At 42.9% G+C, this 20,269-nt stretch overlaps 1 protein-coding gene across 1 annotated transcript in view; it reads left to right on the top strand.

The window, feature by feature from the left end:
* LOC148083052 (NACHT, LRR and PYD domains-containing protein 3-like) overlaps window positions 1-20,269 on the top strand; it is a 177,604-nt gene that overhangs the window by 154,179 nt on the left and 3,156 nt on the right. Inside the window, exons 13-15 of the mRNA XM_087786174.1 lie at window positions 77-296; window positions 439-2,197; window positions 13,603-13,779. Coding sequence (XP_087642300.1) covers window positions 77-296; window positions 439-2,197; window positions 13,603-13,779 — 2,156 coding nt within the window. The remainder of the gene's footprint in view (window positions 1-76; window positions 297-438; window positions 2,198-13,602; window positions 13,780-20,269) is intronic.

Raw genomic sequence — 20,269 nt, 5'->3', positions numbered from 1 at the left:
TGGTTAGACTTGGACTGAGACATACCTCTGGTGACCTCTGTAGGTCACATGATCAAGTCACATGTTTGTGTTTCAGCTGCTGGAGGACAAGGTCATGACCCTGGTGAAGGAGGAACTGGAGAGAGTGAAGAAGTTTCTCAGACCAGGTGAGCAGAAACACCTGGATGATGAGGAAGAGGAGGAGTTGAAGTGTGAAGAGGAGCAGATGAGGAGCAGCAGAGAAGATTTCTTGATGTTCATCCTGAACCTCCTGAGGAGCATGAAGCAGGAGGAGCTTGCTGGTCTTCTGTGGGGAAGTAAGAGGATTTGAACCTTTAACCTGTTGAAAAAGAAAACTTGAATCTATTAGAACATTTGAGATTGAAATTCCTGCAGCTGCTGAGAAGATTGATCTTCAGCTTCTAAAATCTTGTGACTCATGGGACTTCTCTTCTTCAGGAAGTCGTGCAGAAAAGTGTCAACGACTGCTGAAGAAGAGCCTGAAGAAGAAGTTCAACAGTGTGTCTGAGGGGGTCGCTAAAGCAGGAAACTCTGCTCCTCTGAACAAGATCTACACGGAGCTCTACATCACTGAGGGGGGCACAGACCAGGTCAACCAGGAGCACGAGGTCCGACAGATCGAAGCAGCCACCAGGAACCAGACCAGACCAGAAACCACCATCAGACAAGAAGACCTTTTTAAAGCCTCACCTGAGAGAGACCCACCAATCAGGAGCCTGCTGACGAAGGGCGTGGCTGGCATTGGGAAGACCCTCCTGACACAGAAGGTCACTCTGGACTGGGCTGAAGGCAAAGCTCACCAGAACTTCCAGCTCATGTTTCCTTTCACCTTCAGAGAGCTGAACCTGCTGAAAGAGAAGAAGTTGAGTTTGATGGAACTTGTTCATCTTTTCTTTCCTGAAACCAAAGATCTCAGCAGCTTTGAAGAAGTCCAGGTTCTGTTCATCCTTGATGGTCTGGACGAGTGTCGACTCCCTCTGGACTTCCTCAACAGTCGGGTCCTCACAGCAGCTACAGAGTCCACCTCAGTAGACGTCCTCCTGACAAACCTCATCAGAGGGAATCTTCTTCCCTCAGCTCGGCTCTGGATCACCACACGACCTGCAGCAGCCAATCAGATCCCTCCTGAGTGTGTGGACATGGTGACAGAGGTCAGAGGGTTCACTGACCTCCAGAAGGAGGAGTACTTCAGGAAGAGGTCCAGTGATGAGGAGCAGACCAGCACCATCATCTCTCACATCAAGACCTCACGAAGCCTCCACATCATGTGTCACATCCCGATCTTCTGCTGGATCACTGCCACAGTTCTGGAGGACATGTTGAAGAGAGGAGAGACAGGACAGCTGCCCAACACCCTGACTGAGATGTTCATCTACTTCCTGGTGGTTCTGTCCAAAGTCAAGAAGCTGAAGTACCATGGAGCAGCTTGGACAGACACAGTTTGGGATCCTGAGAGCAGCAAGATGATGGAGTCTCTGGGAAAACTGGCTTTTGAGAACCTGAAGAAAGGAAACTTTGTCTTCTATGAATCAGACCTGACAGAGAGTGACATCGACATCACAGCTGCTTCACTTCACTCAGGAGTCTTCACTCAGATCTTCAGAGAGGAGAGAGGACTGTACCAGGACCAGATGTTCTGCTTCATCCACCTGAGTCTTCAGGAGTTTCTGTCTGCTCTTCATGTTCACCAGATGTTCTTCAACTCCGAAGTCAACCTGCAGTCAAGAATCGTTGACATAGAAAAGTTCTACCAGAAAGAAATCAATGAAGCTGTAGAAAGTCCAAATGGACATCTGGACTTGTTCCTGCGCTTCCTTCTGGGTCTTTCTCTGCAGACCAGCCAGAGTCTCCTGACAGGTTTGTTGACACAGACAGGAAGTAGCTCCTGGACCAATCAGGACACAGCAAAGCTCATCAAGAAGAAGATCAGTGAGAATGTGTCTCCAGAGAGAGTCATCAACCTGTTCCACTGTCTGAATGAAGTGAAGGACACTTCTCTGGTGGAGGAGGTCCAACAGCAGCTGAGATCAGGACGTCTCTTCACAGATCAACTGTCTCCTGCTCAATGGTCCAGCCTGGCCTTCATCTTACTGTCCTCAGAGGAACATCTGAAAGTGTTTGACCTGAAGAAATACTCTACCTCAGAGGAGGTTCTTGAGAGGCTTCTGCCGGTGGTTCACGCTTCAAATGAAGTTCTGTAAGTGGATCATTGAAACATCTCTGATATGAACCATGAATGTTTGATTTCCTTCTTCATTCAGGCTGAGAAACTCCAACTTCCTTTCTCTCTTCATGGTTTTTCTTTGACTTTGTTTTGTAAATCCATCATTTTCTAAAGTCACTTTTGAAACAACATCAACTTTTCATTTGCATTTCATGAGCAAACACTTGAACATGTGTCGTGAACACAAACACACAAACACACAAACAGTGAATGAACGACTGTATGTTTCTCCCTCAGGCACAGACAGGGTTTATTTTAGGCTTGACCCCGAAATCCAGCGTGAAAACTGAACATAAATGATGAAGAAAATGAAAAGTTAACACAGTGTTAATAGAAACTAACATTCAAACAAAACAACACCTCGTTGGCTGCAAAGAGAGAAAAGTCTTGTTTAATGTTTCTTCAAGTCCTTGAGTTTATGCAAATGAATGTCTCTTGAGCTTCTTCTTAGACTTTTGAACTCTTGTGAGATAAACAGAGAGGAAGTGGACTTTCAAAATAAAACTAAAAACGTTTCACAAGAAAATAAATAACATGAACTTAAATCCACTGCAAACTTCACAATAATACAAAGAATATTCAAAGTAGAAACAAGTTACGACAACAGTTAGTCTGAAGCTAAAATGAAAAACACCAGAAGATTCAATGAACTCATGACTTGTATGAAAACCATTCGATTTTCACTGATTATTATCAAACATTGAACCAGATGGAATCAAACTGATCCATATATTGATTGATGTCCAGAAACAACTTCAAAAATAGTCTCCAAACTTGACAAATGTTTCAAAAGTTGAAACTAATTCAGTTCATGTGAAGCAAACATGGAGAAGAAATGAAGGTGAATGTGACGGAGGATGATTGACACTCCATCTGTGTCACAACATAGATCCACTGGATCCAAAGATGGAGAGAATTCACCTTGAATTTTCTAACTGTAAACATTCAAATGAAGACAACAATGTTGAGAGAGTGCAGGAGTGTGAGTGACAAACACACACACATTGTTTGAGCTTGTATTACCTGCAACACCTTCACACTCACACCTGACACGGTTATGAATAATAACTTTGTAAACCTGTTCATATTGACTTTAAGGTTAAAAACACAAATAGAATAAATTGACTGAAGTGAATCTTCACGATTGAATCAGTGTCTTGATTAAATTGAAGATATTTTTACTCTGGAAAAGAATTAAACACAACAATTGAGAGAAAACACACAAAAACACTGAGATAAGTAAGTGAATAGAAAAAGAATCAATGATGTGTTATTATGATCAATATACATGTAACAACCTTTTATTTTCATTTGTCTTTGTTGTTTGTTTTGTGACTTATTTTTCCTTATGTTCTCTTGTGTTTGTTTCTCATATAAACACAAATCAATCCTCTTGTTGACGACACTCGTCTCTTTCACAGGCTGATCAACTGTCGACTGTCAGAGAGAAGTTGTTCACTTCTGTCCTCAGTCCTCAGCTCTCCGTCCTCTAGTCTGACTCAACTGGACCTGAGTTACAACGACCTGAAGGATCCAGGAGTGGAGCTGCTGTCTGCTGGACTGAAGAGTCCACACTGTCACCTGGAGACTCTCAGGTCAGAACATCATGTCTTCAGCTTCAGAACATGTGAAAGTCAGAGGTGAGACTCCAGAGAGTCAAAGTTGAGTCTTCAGTGAGTTCTTCAATGAAGCAGATGATTCTAAGTGACCTCAGTCTTCAGCAGGTTCTACTTGAACTTGATTTGTTCTTCTGCTGGGTCGTGCTGTTCAGTATGTTGACACATATTTACTGATCTCAGATCCATTCAAAGACATTTGAGAGACTCTTGTGATGTCATCACTTGTTCTGTTGCTAGATTTCAATGCAGGGTAATGTTCATGGTGATGTGAGCATGTGTGATGAACACATCAGCAACTGTATGAAAAGTCAAACATGTTCTTCTTCATCACAATATTCAACAGTGTCGTCTCACATCCTGCTCATATCTTTCATTTCAACTCATCTCTGTGTCACCAACTCACTCCTTCTTTCTTTCTTCATGGTTTTTCTTTCACCTTGTTTTGTAAATCCATCATTTTCTAAAGTCACTTTTTGAAACAACATCAACTTTTCATTTGAATTTCATGAGCAAACACTTGAACATGTGTCGTGAACACAAACACACAAACAGTGAATGAATAACTCTGTATTATTATTTTATTTATTGATCCTTTATTCATCCAGGTTAGTCTCATTGACATTAAAATCTCTTTTACAAGAGAGACCTGGACAGGATGGACAGCAAAACATAGTTACACATAAAAACTATTTCATACAGTATTAAGTGCGTTGGTACAATATCAGAAAAGGATAAAAGATTACTGACTAAAAACATTCACACTTGCTGTTAGAGTTCGACGTCAAATTCCTGACAACAGCCTTGAATTTGTCAAAAGTCACCAGAGTCTCAAACTTGTGCTGCTTCTTCAGCTTCTTCCACGATGACGGCGCAGAAAACTTAAAAGCTGTTTTACCCAGTTCAGTACGAGCTGGAGGAACATTCATAACCTATAATCTCCTTGTAGATACAAACATGCCGATGACTAAGTCGTGGCGAAGAGAGCGAAGGCCAGTGACCTCTTGAGTATAGTGTGCAGTGAGGGGTTAAGGGTCTTCAGTTTGTCATGAACCTCAAGGCTCCATGTTACACAGTGTCCAACATCTTTAGACAGTGAGCTGATGAATTCATGTACAACACATCTCCAGAATCAAGAACGGTCAGGAAGGTAGCTTCGACTCGTCGTCGTCGAGCCTAACCTTAGTTTCCGTTTATTTACCAGGTTTTGTATGTGAATTTTAAAGAGATGTGGTCATCAATCATAAAACCCAAGTATTTGTAAAAATACTCCTCAATTGCATGACCTTGGGAAGTTAAAATATTGTGATTTATCTCAATCTTTTTGTTATTTGAAAATACCATAAGTTTGGTCTTATCAGCATTGAGAACAAGCTTCAGTCGACAAAGCTGAGCCTGAACTTGATAAAAAGCACTTTGCATGAACTCAAAAGCCTTATTAAGTGAAGATGCAAAACAATACGTTACGGTGTCTAAAACTGAACCCTATTTTTACTCTGGAAAAGAATTAGACACAACAATTGAGAGAAAACACACAAAAACACTGAGATAAGTAAGTGAATAGAAAAAGAATCAATGATGTGTTATTATGATCAATATACATGTAACAACCTTTTATTTTCATTTGTCTTTGTTGTTTGTTTTGTGACTTATTTTTCCTTATGTTCTCTTGTGTTTGTTTCTCATATAAACACAAATCAATCCTCTTGTTGACGACACTCGTCTCTTTCACAGGCTGATCAACTGTGGACTGTCAGAGAGAAGTTGTTCACTTCTGTCCTCAGTCCTCAGCTCTCCGTCCTCTAGTCTGACTCAACTGGACCTGAGTTACAACGTCCTGCAGGATCCAGGAGTGGAGCTGCTGTCTGCTGGACTGAAGAGTCCACACTGTCACCTGGAGACTCTCAGGTCAGAACATCATGTCTTCAGCTTCAGAACATGTGAAAGTCAGAGGTGAGACTCCAGAGAGTCAAAGTTGAGTCTTCAGTGAGTTCTTCAATGAAGCAGATGATTCTAAGTGACCTCAGTCTTCAGCAGGTTCTACTTGAACTTGATTTGTTCTTCTGCTGGGTCGTGCTGTTCAGTATGTTGACACATATTTACTGATCTCAGATCCATTCAAAGACATTTGAGAGACTCTTGTGATGTCATCACTTGTTCTGTTGCTAGATTTCAATGCAGGGTAATGTTCATGGTGATGTGAGTATAACCGTTGGATCATCACACTTCTGATTCCACCAATGAAGCTGCTCGTGGATCACTTGTCTTTTATTTGTAAGATTCTGCACATAAATCAAAATACAGTTTGAGGATGGATCGCTCACACACTCGTTGCTCTCGCTCTAGAAACACCACACAATAAGTTAAACGATAAACAATTAAACAAACATATACAATAAAACTGCTTCTAAACAAAGAATATAAAATACGACAATTGAAAGAAAAGGTGTTTCTAACATATTTTTATACACTAATGCTCACAGAGCATCTCCTCCTCCTACCTCATCTCAGTCCTCGAGGCCATAGACATAATTACATGGACGCCGCATCGACTGCTGCCCTCACTAGAGCGGTGTGTATACAGGGCGGCCATCTTGGTACAGTGTCACTCGCTCCTACAGTGCATTAGGTCTATAGAGGAATGATGTGTTTTCACTATCAGTAATCGCTCATTTGTCAAGAGTGCAGAACCCGATCACCAACAGCAAGAGACCCTAAGATGCCCCCAGCTCTGCGGTTATAGTTTTTGGCCAATTTGAGTAGCTTCGGAAAACTCCTGCTTCAACCGAGACACAAAGTCATGATGGTCAACAACAGTGGAATCAGGGAGAGCATGCTGGAACACAACATCAACAGGTTATCGTGGTGTCCTGCCAAACATGAGGAAAAAGGGTGCGAACCCAGTCGACGAATACCTGCTTAGCTTTTGAGAAATGATCAGTCACAACAAGTACGTCCACGCTTTGATTGACAGATTTCTCAGCAGAACAAAAATCAATGCAAACCAATTCCAAAGCTGCAGATGTTTGAATGCATTCAAGGAGGACACGAAATGCAGGTTCTGGAGTTTTAGCAACAACACAGTGAAAACAGCCCTTTACGTGGTTAATGATGTCACTCTCCAGTCCACTCCAGTGACACAGTGTGTGTCTGACCCTGATGACCTCTGAGTCATGTAAACCACGCAACACCTGACCTTTAATGAATTTGGGACGATTAACTGGAATATTTTTTGTGTTTAGTTGCCTATGACGTTTGACATAATGAAACGCCATGTTTAGAATGTTGTCCTGTTCTTGCAGTCTGGCTTTTTCACTCTTAGTTAATGAGTCAGACTGAGTGATGTCCACAAGATGAGGAAGAGGAGGTTCTGTGCCTTCTTTCTGGCTCATTCCACCGGACACTTGTGCTTCAAAAACGGCTGATAATTCTTCAGCTGTCATGGAATTTTGTTGGTCTAGTGCAGGGGTGGCCACACAACACAACTAACTAAACAAGAGTCACACAACACAAGTCACAGGACAAAAATCACGACAAGAGTCACACAACATGAGAGCCACATTTTTTTTTACTGTGTTACCTCAAAGAGCCACATCATGGGTCACATGAACATCATCCCTTCCTCACACACAGACCTCTGCTTAGCCAGATTTATTGTAAATGTCACACACCAACATGATAATGACAGAATTTGACTTCTACAGTCAGGGCCAGTCATTTTCAACAATGAACATTGTGTGCACTGTGTGTACTGTACTGTACTGTCTTACACACACAAACTCTCAGTTCAACCAAGTCCACAAACAAAATATAATAATTAAAATATTTTTCTCTCTTACTATGCATGTTGCTTATTAGGACTTCTGTCATTCGTTGCTTTGAACAAACCTCTTCAGATCTGGCTTGTATTATTGCGCGTTAGATGAAAATACCGTATTGAACTCAAGCGAAGCGAACGCGCACACTGACCAAATCTGTGCCAACATAAAAACTAAATGTTCTGTAGCAAAGTCTTATCATAGAATCCCTCCTACCGGCACGGTCGCGGCGTTCAACTGAACTGAGAAAGGAATGAATCACTTCATGAAGTGATTCGGTTCAGTACGTTCACTCAAAAGATCGTTCGTTCGAACAAATCGTTCGTGAACGACACAACACTAGAACGTTAGAGCCGCATGAAACCAGGCAAAGAACCGCATGCGGCCCGGGAGCCACGGGTTGGGCAGGCCTGGTCTAGTGCTTCACCCTCATTCAAAGACTGCTCAATGAGCCTTTGACACTTCGTAGTACACTTGAATGCACCATGCACTTTTTCATCTTCAAGGCCACACATCTTCTCCAACAATGAGACGTAGGTCTCTGTAACAGGTCTATGAACAATGCAAGACTGAACAAATGGTTCTCAAGGGCACCAGTGACCACATTCTTGTTGCCAGGTACATAGTTCGGATCAAAACTATAAGCTGCCAACTTGGACACCGATCTTTGTTCACATGCGTCCAACCAGGGCTTAGTCAAAATGTAGGTTAGGGGATTGTTATCTGTCCAAACTGTAAGATGTCTCACTTTTAGCCAGTGACTGAACTTATCACAAACCGCCAGAAACTCTAGCCGATGAGCAGGTTAATTCAGCTGTGAACGTGAGAGGCTTTTACTGGCAAAAGCCACTGGTCGTGCTACAGTGCCCCCTGGTGGCAACTGTGAGAGGACAGCACCTAACCCATCAAAAGAAGCTCTACAGCAGGAACAAGGGCTCTGTGAAGTCAGGGTGAGCCAGAGTGACACTGTGGACTGAGTCATGTTTAAGTGTTTGAATGCAGCCTTACACTCAGCAGAACAATCAACAGGAGTGAGTCTGATGAAACCTTTTCAATTTAGGTTTGCGTTTTCTGCCTCTGCTGTTACAGGAGACAGGATCAGAAACAAGATCAAAAAGTGGTTTGGCTTCAGCTGAACATCCCTCTATGAAATGGTGATAATACAGGACCATGCCAAGAAATGATCTCATCTTCTTTGCAGAAGAAGTGATTCCATCAGAGTCAAACAGATCAGGTTCTTCCACATCAACCACGGCCTGTATTTTATCAGGGTCTGTCTTTTACACCATTTGCACAAATAATGTGTCCTAAGAATCTTACAGATCTGCAAAGAAAGTTACATTTCCTAGGTGTAGCTTTAAGTTGTTAGCAGCAAGACGCGAAAAAAACATCTCCAACCGTTCAATTGCAACCTCCTCTGATGGAGCAAAAACCAGCAGGTCGTCCAGATAACACAAAAGAAAAGTTCTTATCACCAAATATGGACATCATCATCCGTATAAATGTTGCGGGGCTGTTGGTAAGACCCTGAGCATTCTATTATATTTGTGCAGACCTGTCTGGTGGGGCAGGGGGTCCGCATCTTTCACTGTTCTGGCATCAACCATCTGAAGTCATTGCAAATGCGTAGGTCACCATTAGGTTTAACAACAAGCACAAGAGGAGAAGAAAACTCACTCTGAGATTCACGAATAATCCCCTGTTCCTCCATCTTATTTAGATCCTCAGTTTCTCATATTGACTAGAGGGGTCACGGAGGTACTGCAGTCTGAGAGGCTTGTCGTCCACCAAACAGATTCTATGAACATATTCATTCAACACAATCCATTTTGTGTTTTGAGAAAGTACACTCATAACTTTGGACGATACATACTACATTTTTTTTAACAATCAAGAGACACTTCACAGGTGAGATCTAAGTCCTCCAGATCCATGTCCTTCAACGTGTGGATGATCATCTCCTCAGACAGCAGTGGATGTTCTGTGTCAACATCACATTAGAATAAACGGGTTCTGGTTGAGGCAAGTCTTGGACTGAGGGGCGAGTGACACATCTGCAACCATAGCATTTATTTTTATAGTGAGTAGCTTCTCAGTAGGATTCAACATCTTCACAGGAACCCAGCCATCCCCCCACAAGGTAGTGACAACTCTTCCTTCCAGGATTTGTGCAGGTCTCACTTTGGACTGTGTTGCTCGATCACAACTGTTTTCCCCACAGTTGACTGAGCAGACGATGACACTTTAGCCCACACTAGATGTTCAGACCCTGGTTGCAGTGTGACACGACTCTTTGTCGTCCTGATCCTGGATTGCAGGTCTTCCTCTTTCCACTCGTCTGAATGTGACAAAATAACTGCATCATCACATGTTGAGGTTAATGATGGAACTATTGAACCCTTCATCTTTGAAATGAGCAATTTCATGATGTTTCCCTGATGTGTGAAGGCAGGTGGCATAAGAACTTGAGGTGAGTTACGTCTTGTGTGTTCTGGAGAGTGACAAAAGAAGCAGAGAAGGTTTTCTCGGCAGTGAGAATATGCAGAGTGTGAACCATCAGCACATACAGAACATGGCACAGCGTCAAGTCCTTCTACTCGGTGTTGTCTCTTGTAGTTGTTACGTGTCCTTCTGTTGTATTGGTTCTGACTCTGGTTCTGCAGCATCTTTTCCAACAACCCCAGAAACCTCTCCATTGTAGAAGAGTCTGGATTAACTGGCTGCTGTCTCTCAGGTGGTTCACAGGCTGCTGTAGGTTAACTTCAACTCTATCCATGTTCACCTCTTCACTATGTCTGGCTGGTGTCTTCAAACTAGTCTATGAAATTCATCCAACACGTCCTGCACTTCACGGCTGACCATTTATCCAAAGTATGGACCGGAATGTGAGCCAGATCTGGGTGATCAAACATTTGTCTTGTTCCCACAAGCAACCTGTGGCGACTGCAGCAGCTTTCTTGAGGCGGAGCCAGTAGTCCTACGGGTCTTCATCACATCTGGGAGAGTTGAATAAAAGTCTGCCAAAGGCACCGATGAATAGCGTTCAGAAGAAAAAAGTTTCCTCAAGAGACCAGACACAGCGTGAGGACGGCGTGCAACATCTATCTCTCCATTTCTATCCCAAACTTCACTCTTTAGCTCGAGCCCTTAAATGTGTGAGAATTTCTTCCACCCGACTCTCCAGTTGAACATCACGTTTCTTGAAATAATCTTCCATCAACTCGAGCCATTCTTCCAACTCAACTTTGTCTGAACATCCCCACGGAAAACAAGAGGAGCCTTGAGTTCTCTTGGTGTTTCGTGTCTAACATGAGAGAATCTAGAAATGTCCGTTGGGAAGTGACTTGAACCATCATGGGCTCCTGAGCTGTTGTGTGGAGCTGATGGAGGGGCTGTCGTCCTTGGATGGGATACCATAGTCTCAGCTCACTGTCCTCCAGATGTTGAACTACATCAGTCGTTTGGTCAGTCATGTTGGCATTAGCTGAAGGTTGATAGTAGTCCATGTATAGTGGAAGTAGTCGACTCCTTGATTGACAAACACACACACATTGTTTGAGCTTGTATTACCTGCAACACCTTCACACTCACACCTGACACGGTTATGAATAATAACTTTGTAAACCTGTTCATATTGAATTGAATGTTAAAAAAACAAATAGAATAAATTGACTGAAGTGAATCTTCACGATTGAATCAGTGTCTTGATTAAATTGAAGATATTTTTACTCTGGAAAAGAATTAAACACAACAATTGAGAGAAAACACACAAAAACACTGAGATAAGTAAGTGAATAGAAAAAGAATCAATGATGTGTTATTATGATCAATATACATGTAACAACCTTTTATTTTCATTTGTCTTTGTTGTTTGTTTTATGACTTATTTTTCCTTATGTTCTCTTGTGTTTGTTTCTCATATAAACACAAATCAATCCTCTTGTTGACGACACTCGTCTCTTTCACAGGCTGATCTTCTGTCGACTGTCAGAGAGAAGTTGTTCACTTCTGTCCTCAGTCCTCAGCTCTCCGTCCTCTAGTCTGACTCAACTGGACCTGAGTCACAACGTCCTGCAGGATCCAGGAGTGGAGCTGCTGTCTGCTGGACTGAAGAGTCCACACTGTCACCTGGAGACTCTCAGGTCAGAACATCATGTCTTCAGCTTCAGAACATGTGAAAGTCAGAGGTGAGACTCCAGAGAGTCAAAGTTGAGTCTTCAGTGAGTTCTTCAATGAAGCAGATGATTCTAAGTGACCTCAGTCTTCAGCAGGTTCTACTTGAACTTGATTTGTTCTTCTGCTGGGTCGTGCTGTTCAGTATGTTGACACATATTTACTGATCTCAGATCCGTTCAAACACATTAGATTCTTAGACTTTTGAACTCTTGTGAGATAAACAGAGAGGAAGTGAACTTTCAAAATAAAACTAAAAACGTTTCACAAGAACATAAATAACATGAACTTAAATCCACTGCAAACTTCACAATAATACAAAGAATATTCAAAGTAGAAACAAGTTACGACAACAGTTAGTCTGAAGCTAAAATGAAAAACACCAGAAGATTCAATGAACTCATGACTTGTATGAAAACATTAGATTTTCACTGATTATTATCAAACATTGAACCATCAACATAGTCCTGTCAATCAAGTCTGAAGCCATGTTGGAGTCACTAGATGAACCATCTATAGGAGATTCACTCAATAAAGACTCACAGCATGGATCAGTGACCAGAAGATGATTTGACTTTAGACTCACTAAAATAACTGAGTCGACGCTCGAGTCACAATGACTCGTCTGGGTCGACTCTTGAGTCACGAATCACTTAACCAGGTGCAGTAGTGAGTCACTCTTCACGAGTCCCAGTGTACTGGAGTCACAAATCACGAGTCACGAGTCTGATAGGTGCGACCAGAGTTGGACTCGAGTCCAAGTCGTTGACTCGAGTCCATCTCTGCCAAAAGTATTGTCTTCAAACATGGAAGATTGTTTCAAATATCAATGAAAGCTGACAGTAAATCCTGGTTTGACCCTCCTAGGCCTCCATAGTCAAACCTGCAACTACAGAGAAAACATTTGAAACCTGGAGATTTAAAGGAACGACATGTTTGAACAATGATGGAGGAAAACTTTGAAGACTTTGATGAATGTGAAAAAATATCATTAGAAAATAAGAAAATAAGAAACATCTTCACTTGAAACATGTTTATGAATCATGAATAAAAAGTGTCACCAGATGGAATCAAACTGATCCATATATTGATTGATGTCCAGAAACAACTTCAAAAATAGTCTCCAAACTTGACAAATGTTTCAAAAGTTGAAACTCATTCAGTTCATGTGAAGCAAACATGGAGAAGAAATGAAGGTGAATGTGACGGAGGATGATTGACACTCCATCTGTGTCACAACATAGATCCACTGGATCCAAAGATGGAGAGAATTCACCTTGAATTTTCTAACTGTAAACATTCAAATGAAGACAACAATGTTGAGAGAGTGCAGGAGTGTGAGTGACAAACACACACACATTGTTTGAGCTTGTATTACCTGCAACACCTTCACACTCACACCTGACACGGTTATGAATAATAACTTTGTAAACCTGTTCATATTGAATTGAATGTTAAAAAACAAATAGAATAAATTGAAGTGAATCTTCACGATTGAATCAGTGTCTTGATTAAATTGAAGATATTTTTACTCTGGAAAAGAATTAAACACAACAATTGAGAGAAAACACACAAAAACACTGAGATAAGTAAGTGAATAGAAAAAGAATCAATGATGTGTTATTATGATCAATATACATGTAACAACCTTTTATTTTCATTTGTCTTTGTTGTTTGTTTTGTGACTTATTTTTCCTTATGTTCTCTTGTGTTTGTTTCTCATATAAACACAAATCAATCCTCTTGTTGACGACACTCGTCTCTTTCACAGGCTGAACTTATGTCGACTGTCAGAGAGAAGTTGTTCACTTCTGTCCTCAGTCCTCAGCTCTCCGTCCTCTAGTCTGACTCAACTGGACCTGAGTCTCAACAACGACCTGCAGGATCCAGGAGTGGAGCTGCTGTCTGCTGGACTGAAGAGTCCACACTGTCACCTGGAGACTCTCAGGTCAGAACATCATTTCAAACAAACACAAACACACACATGGATGTAAACAGTGAATGGATTCATGTTTCTTCATGAAACCTTTTTCACTCTGAGAGGATTTGAATGACTTTTCCTCGACTCATGAACTTGGTTCTAGAAGTTGATATTTCATGAACACAACAGGAAGGTGAAGAATATTTCAAGTCATCTTGACATATTTATCAACACAGTCTGGAGACTAAACTCTAGTATTTCTATCATGACTCGACAGTAAAAGACGTTCAAATCATTGAATGTTGAAGAAAACCATCAACAATTAGAACAAACTCTCTTCTCTGGTTCTTGAAGCTTCCATGAGACGCAGGTTGATCTTTACAAACACACAACACAAGTCACACAACACAAGTCACACAACACAAGTCACACAACACAAGTCACACAACACAAGTCACACAACACAAGTCACACAACACGAGTCACACAACACAAGTCACACAACACAAGTCACACAACACAAGTCACACAACACGAGTCACACAACACAAGTCACACAACACAAGTCACACAACACAAGTCACAAAACACGAGTCACACAACACGAGTCACACAACACAAGTCACACAACACAAGTCACACAACACAAGTCACACAACACAAGTCACACAACACGAGTCACACAACACGAGTCACACAACACAAGTCACACAACACAAGTCACACAACACGAGTCACACAACACAAGTCACACAACACAAGTCACACAACACAAGTCACACAACACAAGTCACAAAACACGAGTCACACAACACGAGTCACACAACACAAGTCACACAACACAAGTCACACAACACGAGTCACAAAACACGAGTCACACAACACGAGTCACACAACACAAGTCACACAACACAAGTCACACAACACAAGTCACACAACACAAGTCACACAACACGAGTCACACAACACGAGTCACACAACACAAGTCACACAACACAAGTCACACAACACGAGTCACACAACACAAGTCACACAACACAAGTCACACAACACAAGTCACACAACACGAGTCACACAACACGAGTCACACAACACAAGTCACACAACACGAGTCACACAACACGACTCACACAACACAAGTCACACAACACAAGTCACACAACACAAGTCACACAACACAAGTCACACGACACGAGTCACACGACACGAGTCACACGACACGAGTCACACAACACGAGTCACACAACACGAGTCACACAACACGAGTCACACAACACGAGTGACACAACACGAGTCACACAACACGAGTCACACAACACGAGTCACACAACACGACTGACACAACACGAGTCACACGACACAAGTCACACGACACGAGTCACACAACACGAGTCACACAACACGAGTCACACAACACGAGTCACACAACACGACTGACACAACACGAGTCACACAACACGAGTCACACAACACGACTGACACAACACGAGTCACACAACACAAGTCACACGACACGAGTCACACAACACGAGTCACACAACACGAGTCACACAACACGAGTCACACGACACAAGTCACACGACACGAGTCACACAACACGAGTCACACAACACGAGTCACACAACACGACTCACACAACACGACTGACACAACACGAGTCACACAACACGAGTCACACAACACAAGTCACACAACACGAGTCACACAACACGACTCACACAACACGAGTCACACAACACGAGTCACACAACACGAGTCACACAACACGAGTCACACAACACGAGTCAGACAACAAGAGTCACACGACACGACTCACACAACACAAGTCAGACAACACAAGTCACACAACACGAGTCACACAACACGAGTGACACAACACGACTCACACAACACGACTCACACAACACAAGTCACACAACACGACTCACACAACACGAGTCACACAACACGAGTCACACAACACGAGTCACACAACACGAGTCACACAACACGAGTCACACAACACGAGTCACACAACAAGAGTCACACAACACGAGTCACACAACACGAGTCACACAACACAAGTCACACAACACGAGTCACACAACATGAGTCACACAACACGAGTCACACAACAAGAGTCACACAACACGAGTCACACAACACCAGTCACACAACACAAGTCACACAATACGAGTCACACAACACGAGTCACACAACACGACTCACACAACAAGAGTCACACGACACAAGTCACAAAACACGACTCACACAACACGAGTCACACAACACGAGTCAGGCAACACGAGTCACACCACACAAATCACACAACACGACTCACACAACACGAGTCACACAACACGAGTCAGACAACAAGAGTCACACAACACGAGTCACACAACACGAGTCACACAACACGACTCACACAACACAACTCACACAACACGAGTCAGACAACAAGAGTCACACGACACGAGTTACACGACACGAGTTACACAACACAAGTCACACGACACAAGTCACACGACACGAGTCACACGACACGAGTCACACAACACGAGTCACACAACACGAGTCACACAACACGACTGACACAACACGAGTCACACAACACGAGTCACACAACACGAGTAACACAACACGACTGACACAACACGAGTCACACAACACGAGTCACACAACACGAGTCACACAACACGACTGACACAACACGAGTCACACGACACAAGTCACATGACACGAGTCACACAACACGAGTCACACAACACGAGTCACACAACACGACTGACACAACACGAGTCACACAACACGAGTCACACAACACGACTGACACAACACGAGTCACACAACACAAGTCACACGACACGAGTCACACAACACGAGTCACACAACACGAGTCACACAACACGAGTCACACAACACAAGTCACACAACAAGAGTCACACAACACGACTGACACAACACGAGTCACACAACACGAGTCACACAACACGACTCACACAACACGACTGACACAACACGAGTCACACAACACGAGTCACACAACACGAGTCACACAACACAAGTCACACAACACGAGTCACACAACACGACTCACACAACACGAGTCACACAACATGAGTCACACAACACGAGTCACACAACACGAGTCACACAACACGAGTCACACAACACGAGTCAGACAACAAGAGTCACACGACACGACTCACACAACACAAGTCAGACAACACAAGTCACACAACACGAGTCACACAACACGAGTGACACAACACGACTCACACAACACGACTCACACAACACAAGTCACACAACACGAGTCACACAACACGAGTCACACAACACGAGTCACACAACACGAGTCACACAACACGAGTCACACAACAAGAGTCACACAACACGAGTCACACAACACGAGTCACACAACACTAGTCACACAACACGAGTCACACAACATGAGTCACACAACACGAGTCACACAACAAGAGTCACACAACACGAGTCACACAACACGAGTCACACAACACGAGTCACACAACACAAGTCACACAACACGAGTCACACAACACGAGTCACACAACACGACTCACACAACAAGAGTCACACGACACAAGTCACACAACACGACTCACACAACACGAGTCACACAACACGAGTCAGACAACACGAGTCACACAACACAAATCACACAACACGACTCACACAACACGAGTCACACAACACGAGTCAGACAACAAGAGTCACACAACACGAGTCACACAACACGAGTCACACAACACGACTCACACAACACAACTCACACAACACGAGTCAGACAACAAGAGTCACACGACACGAGTTACACGACACGAGTTACACAACACAAGTCACACAACACAAGTCACACAACACAAGTCACACAACACAAGTCACAAGACACAAGTTACACAACAAAACTCACACAACACAACTAACACAACACAACTAACACAACAAAAGTCACGCAACAAAAGTCACCCAACACGAGTCACAACACAAGTCACACAACAAAAGTCACCCAACAAAAGTCACACAACAAAAGTCACACAACACAACTAACACAACAAAAGTCACCCAACAAAAGTCACACAACATAAGTCACGACACGAGTCACATGACACAAGTTACACAACACAAGTCACACAACACAAATCACACAAGTCACACAACAAAACTCACACAACACAGGTCACACAACACAAGTCACACAACACGGGTCACACAACGTGACTCACACAACACAAGTCACATAACACAACTAACACAACACAAGTCACACAACACAACTAACACAACAAGAGTCACACAACACAAATAACACAACAAGAGTCACACAACACAGGTCACATGACTCACACAACACAAGTCACACTACACAAGTCACACAACATGACTCACATAACACAAATAACACAACACAAGTCACAAAACACGAGTCACACAACACGACTGACACAACACGAGTCACACAACACGAGTCACACAACACAAGTCACACAACAAAAGTCACGCAACAAAAGTCACAAGTCACACGACACGAGTCACATGACACAAGTTACACAACACAAGTCACACAACACAAATCACACAAGTCACACAACAAAACTCACACAACACAGGTCACACAACACAAGTCACACAACACGGGTCACACAACGTGACTCAGACAACACAAGTCACATAACACAACTAACACAACACAAGTCACACAACACAACTAACACAACAAGAGTCACACAACACAAATAACACAACAAGAGTCACACAACACAAGTCACATGACTCACACAACACAAGTCACACTACACAAGTCACACAACATGACTCACATAACACAAATAACACAACACAAGTCACAAAACACGAGTCACACAACACGACTGACACAACACGAGTCACACAACACGAGTCACACAACACAAGTCACACAACACGAGTCACACAACACGAGTCACACAACACGACTCACACAACACGAGTCACACAACACAAGTCACACAACACGAGTCACACAACACGAGTCACACAACACGAGTCAGACAACAAGAGTCACACGACACGACTCACACAACCATCACTCGCACAACACAAGTCAGACAACACAAGTCACACAACACAAGTCACACGACACAAGTCACACAACACGACTCACACAACACGAGTCACACAACACGACTCACACAACACGACTCACACAACACGAGTCACACAACACGAGTCACACAACACGAGTCACACAACACGAGTCACACAACAAGAGTCACACAACACGAGTCACAAAACACGACTCACACAACAAAAGTCACAACACAACTCACATTACATGAGTCACGCAACAAAAGTCACACAACACGAGACAACAAGACACAAGTCACATGACACAACTAACACAACACAAGTGTCACAACGCAAGTCACACGACACAAGTCACACAACACAACTAACACAACACAAGTCACACAACACAACTAACACAACACAAGTCACACCACACAAGTCACACGACACGAGTCACACAAAACAACTCACACAACACAAATCACACAACAAAAGTCACAACACAACTCAGACGACACAAGTTACACAACACAAGTTACACAACACAAGTTACGCAACATATGTCATGCAACATGAGTCACGCAACAAAAGTCACACAACACGACTCACACAACATGACTCTCACAATACGAGTCACACAACAATAGTCACAACACAACTCACATGCCACGACTAACACAACACAAGTTGCAGAACACTAGTTACACAACACGAGTCATACAACACAACTCACAAGACACACAAGTACACAACACAAGTCACACAACACAAGTCACACTACACAAGTCACACAACACGAGTCACACAACTAAAGTCATATAACACAACTAACACAAAAAGAGTCACACAACACAAGTCGCACGACACGACTCACAACACAAGTCACACGACACGAGTCACACAAGTCACACAACACAAGTCACACAACACGACTCACACAACACGAGTCGTACAACACAACTCACAAGACACAAGTAACACAACACAACTAACACAAGTCACACAAGTACACAACACAAGTCACACAACACAAGTCACACTACACAAGTCACACAACACGAGTCACACAACATGACTCACACAACACAAGTCACACATCACAAGTCATATAACACAACTAACACAAAAAGAGTCACACAACACAAGTCACACGACACGAGTCACACAAGTCACACGACACGAGTCACACAACACAAGTCACACAACAGGACTCACACAACACAAGTCAAACAATATGAGTCACACAACGAGTCAAAGTCGAGTTACACAACACAAGTGTGAGTGGAGTTACACAACACCAGTGTGAGTGGAGTCACACAACACCAGTGTGAGTGGAGTCACACAACACCAGTGTGAGTGGAGTCACACAACACCTTACACAACACCAGTGTGAGTGGAGTTACACAACACCAGTGTGAGTGGAGTTACACAACACCAGTATTAGTGGAGTTACACACCAGTGTGA

The sequence above is a fragment of the Callionymus lyra genome, chromosome 3 (genome assembly GCF_982586985.1).
Source record: "Callionymus lyra chromosome 3, fCalLyr1.hap1.1, whole genome shotgun sequence".
Classification (NCBI taxonomy): Eukaryota; Metazoa; Chordata; class Actinopteri; order Syngnathiformes; family Callionymidae; genus Callionymus; species Callionymus lyra.
Note: the sequence above shows the minus strand (reverse complement) of the source record. Positions and strands in the feature narration are given on the sequence as shown.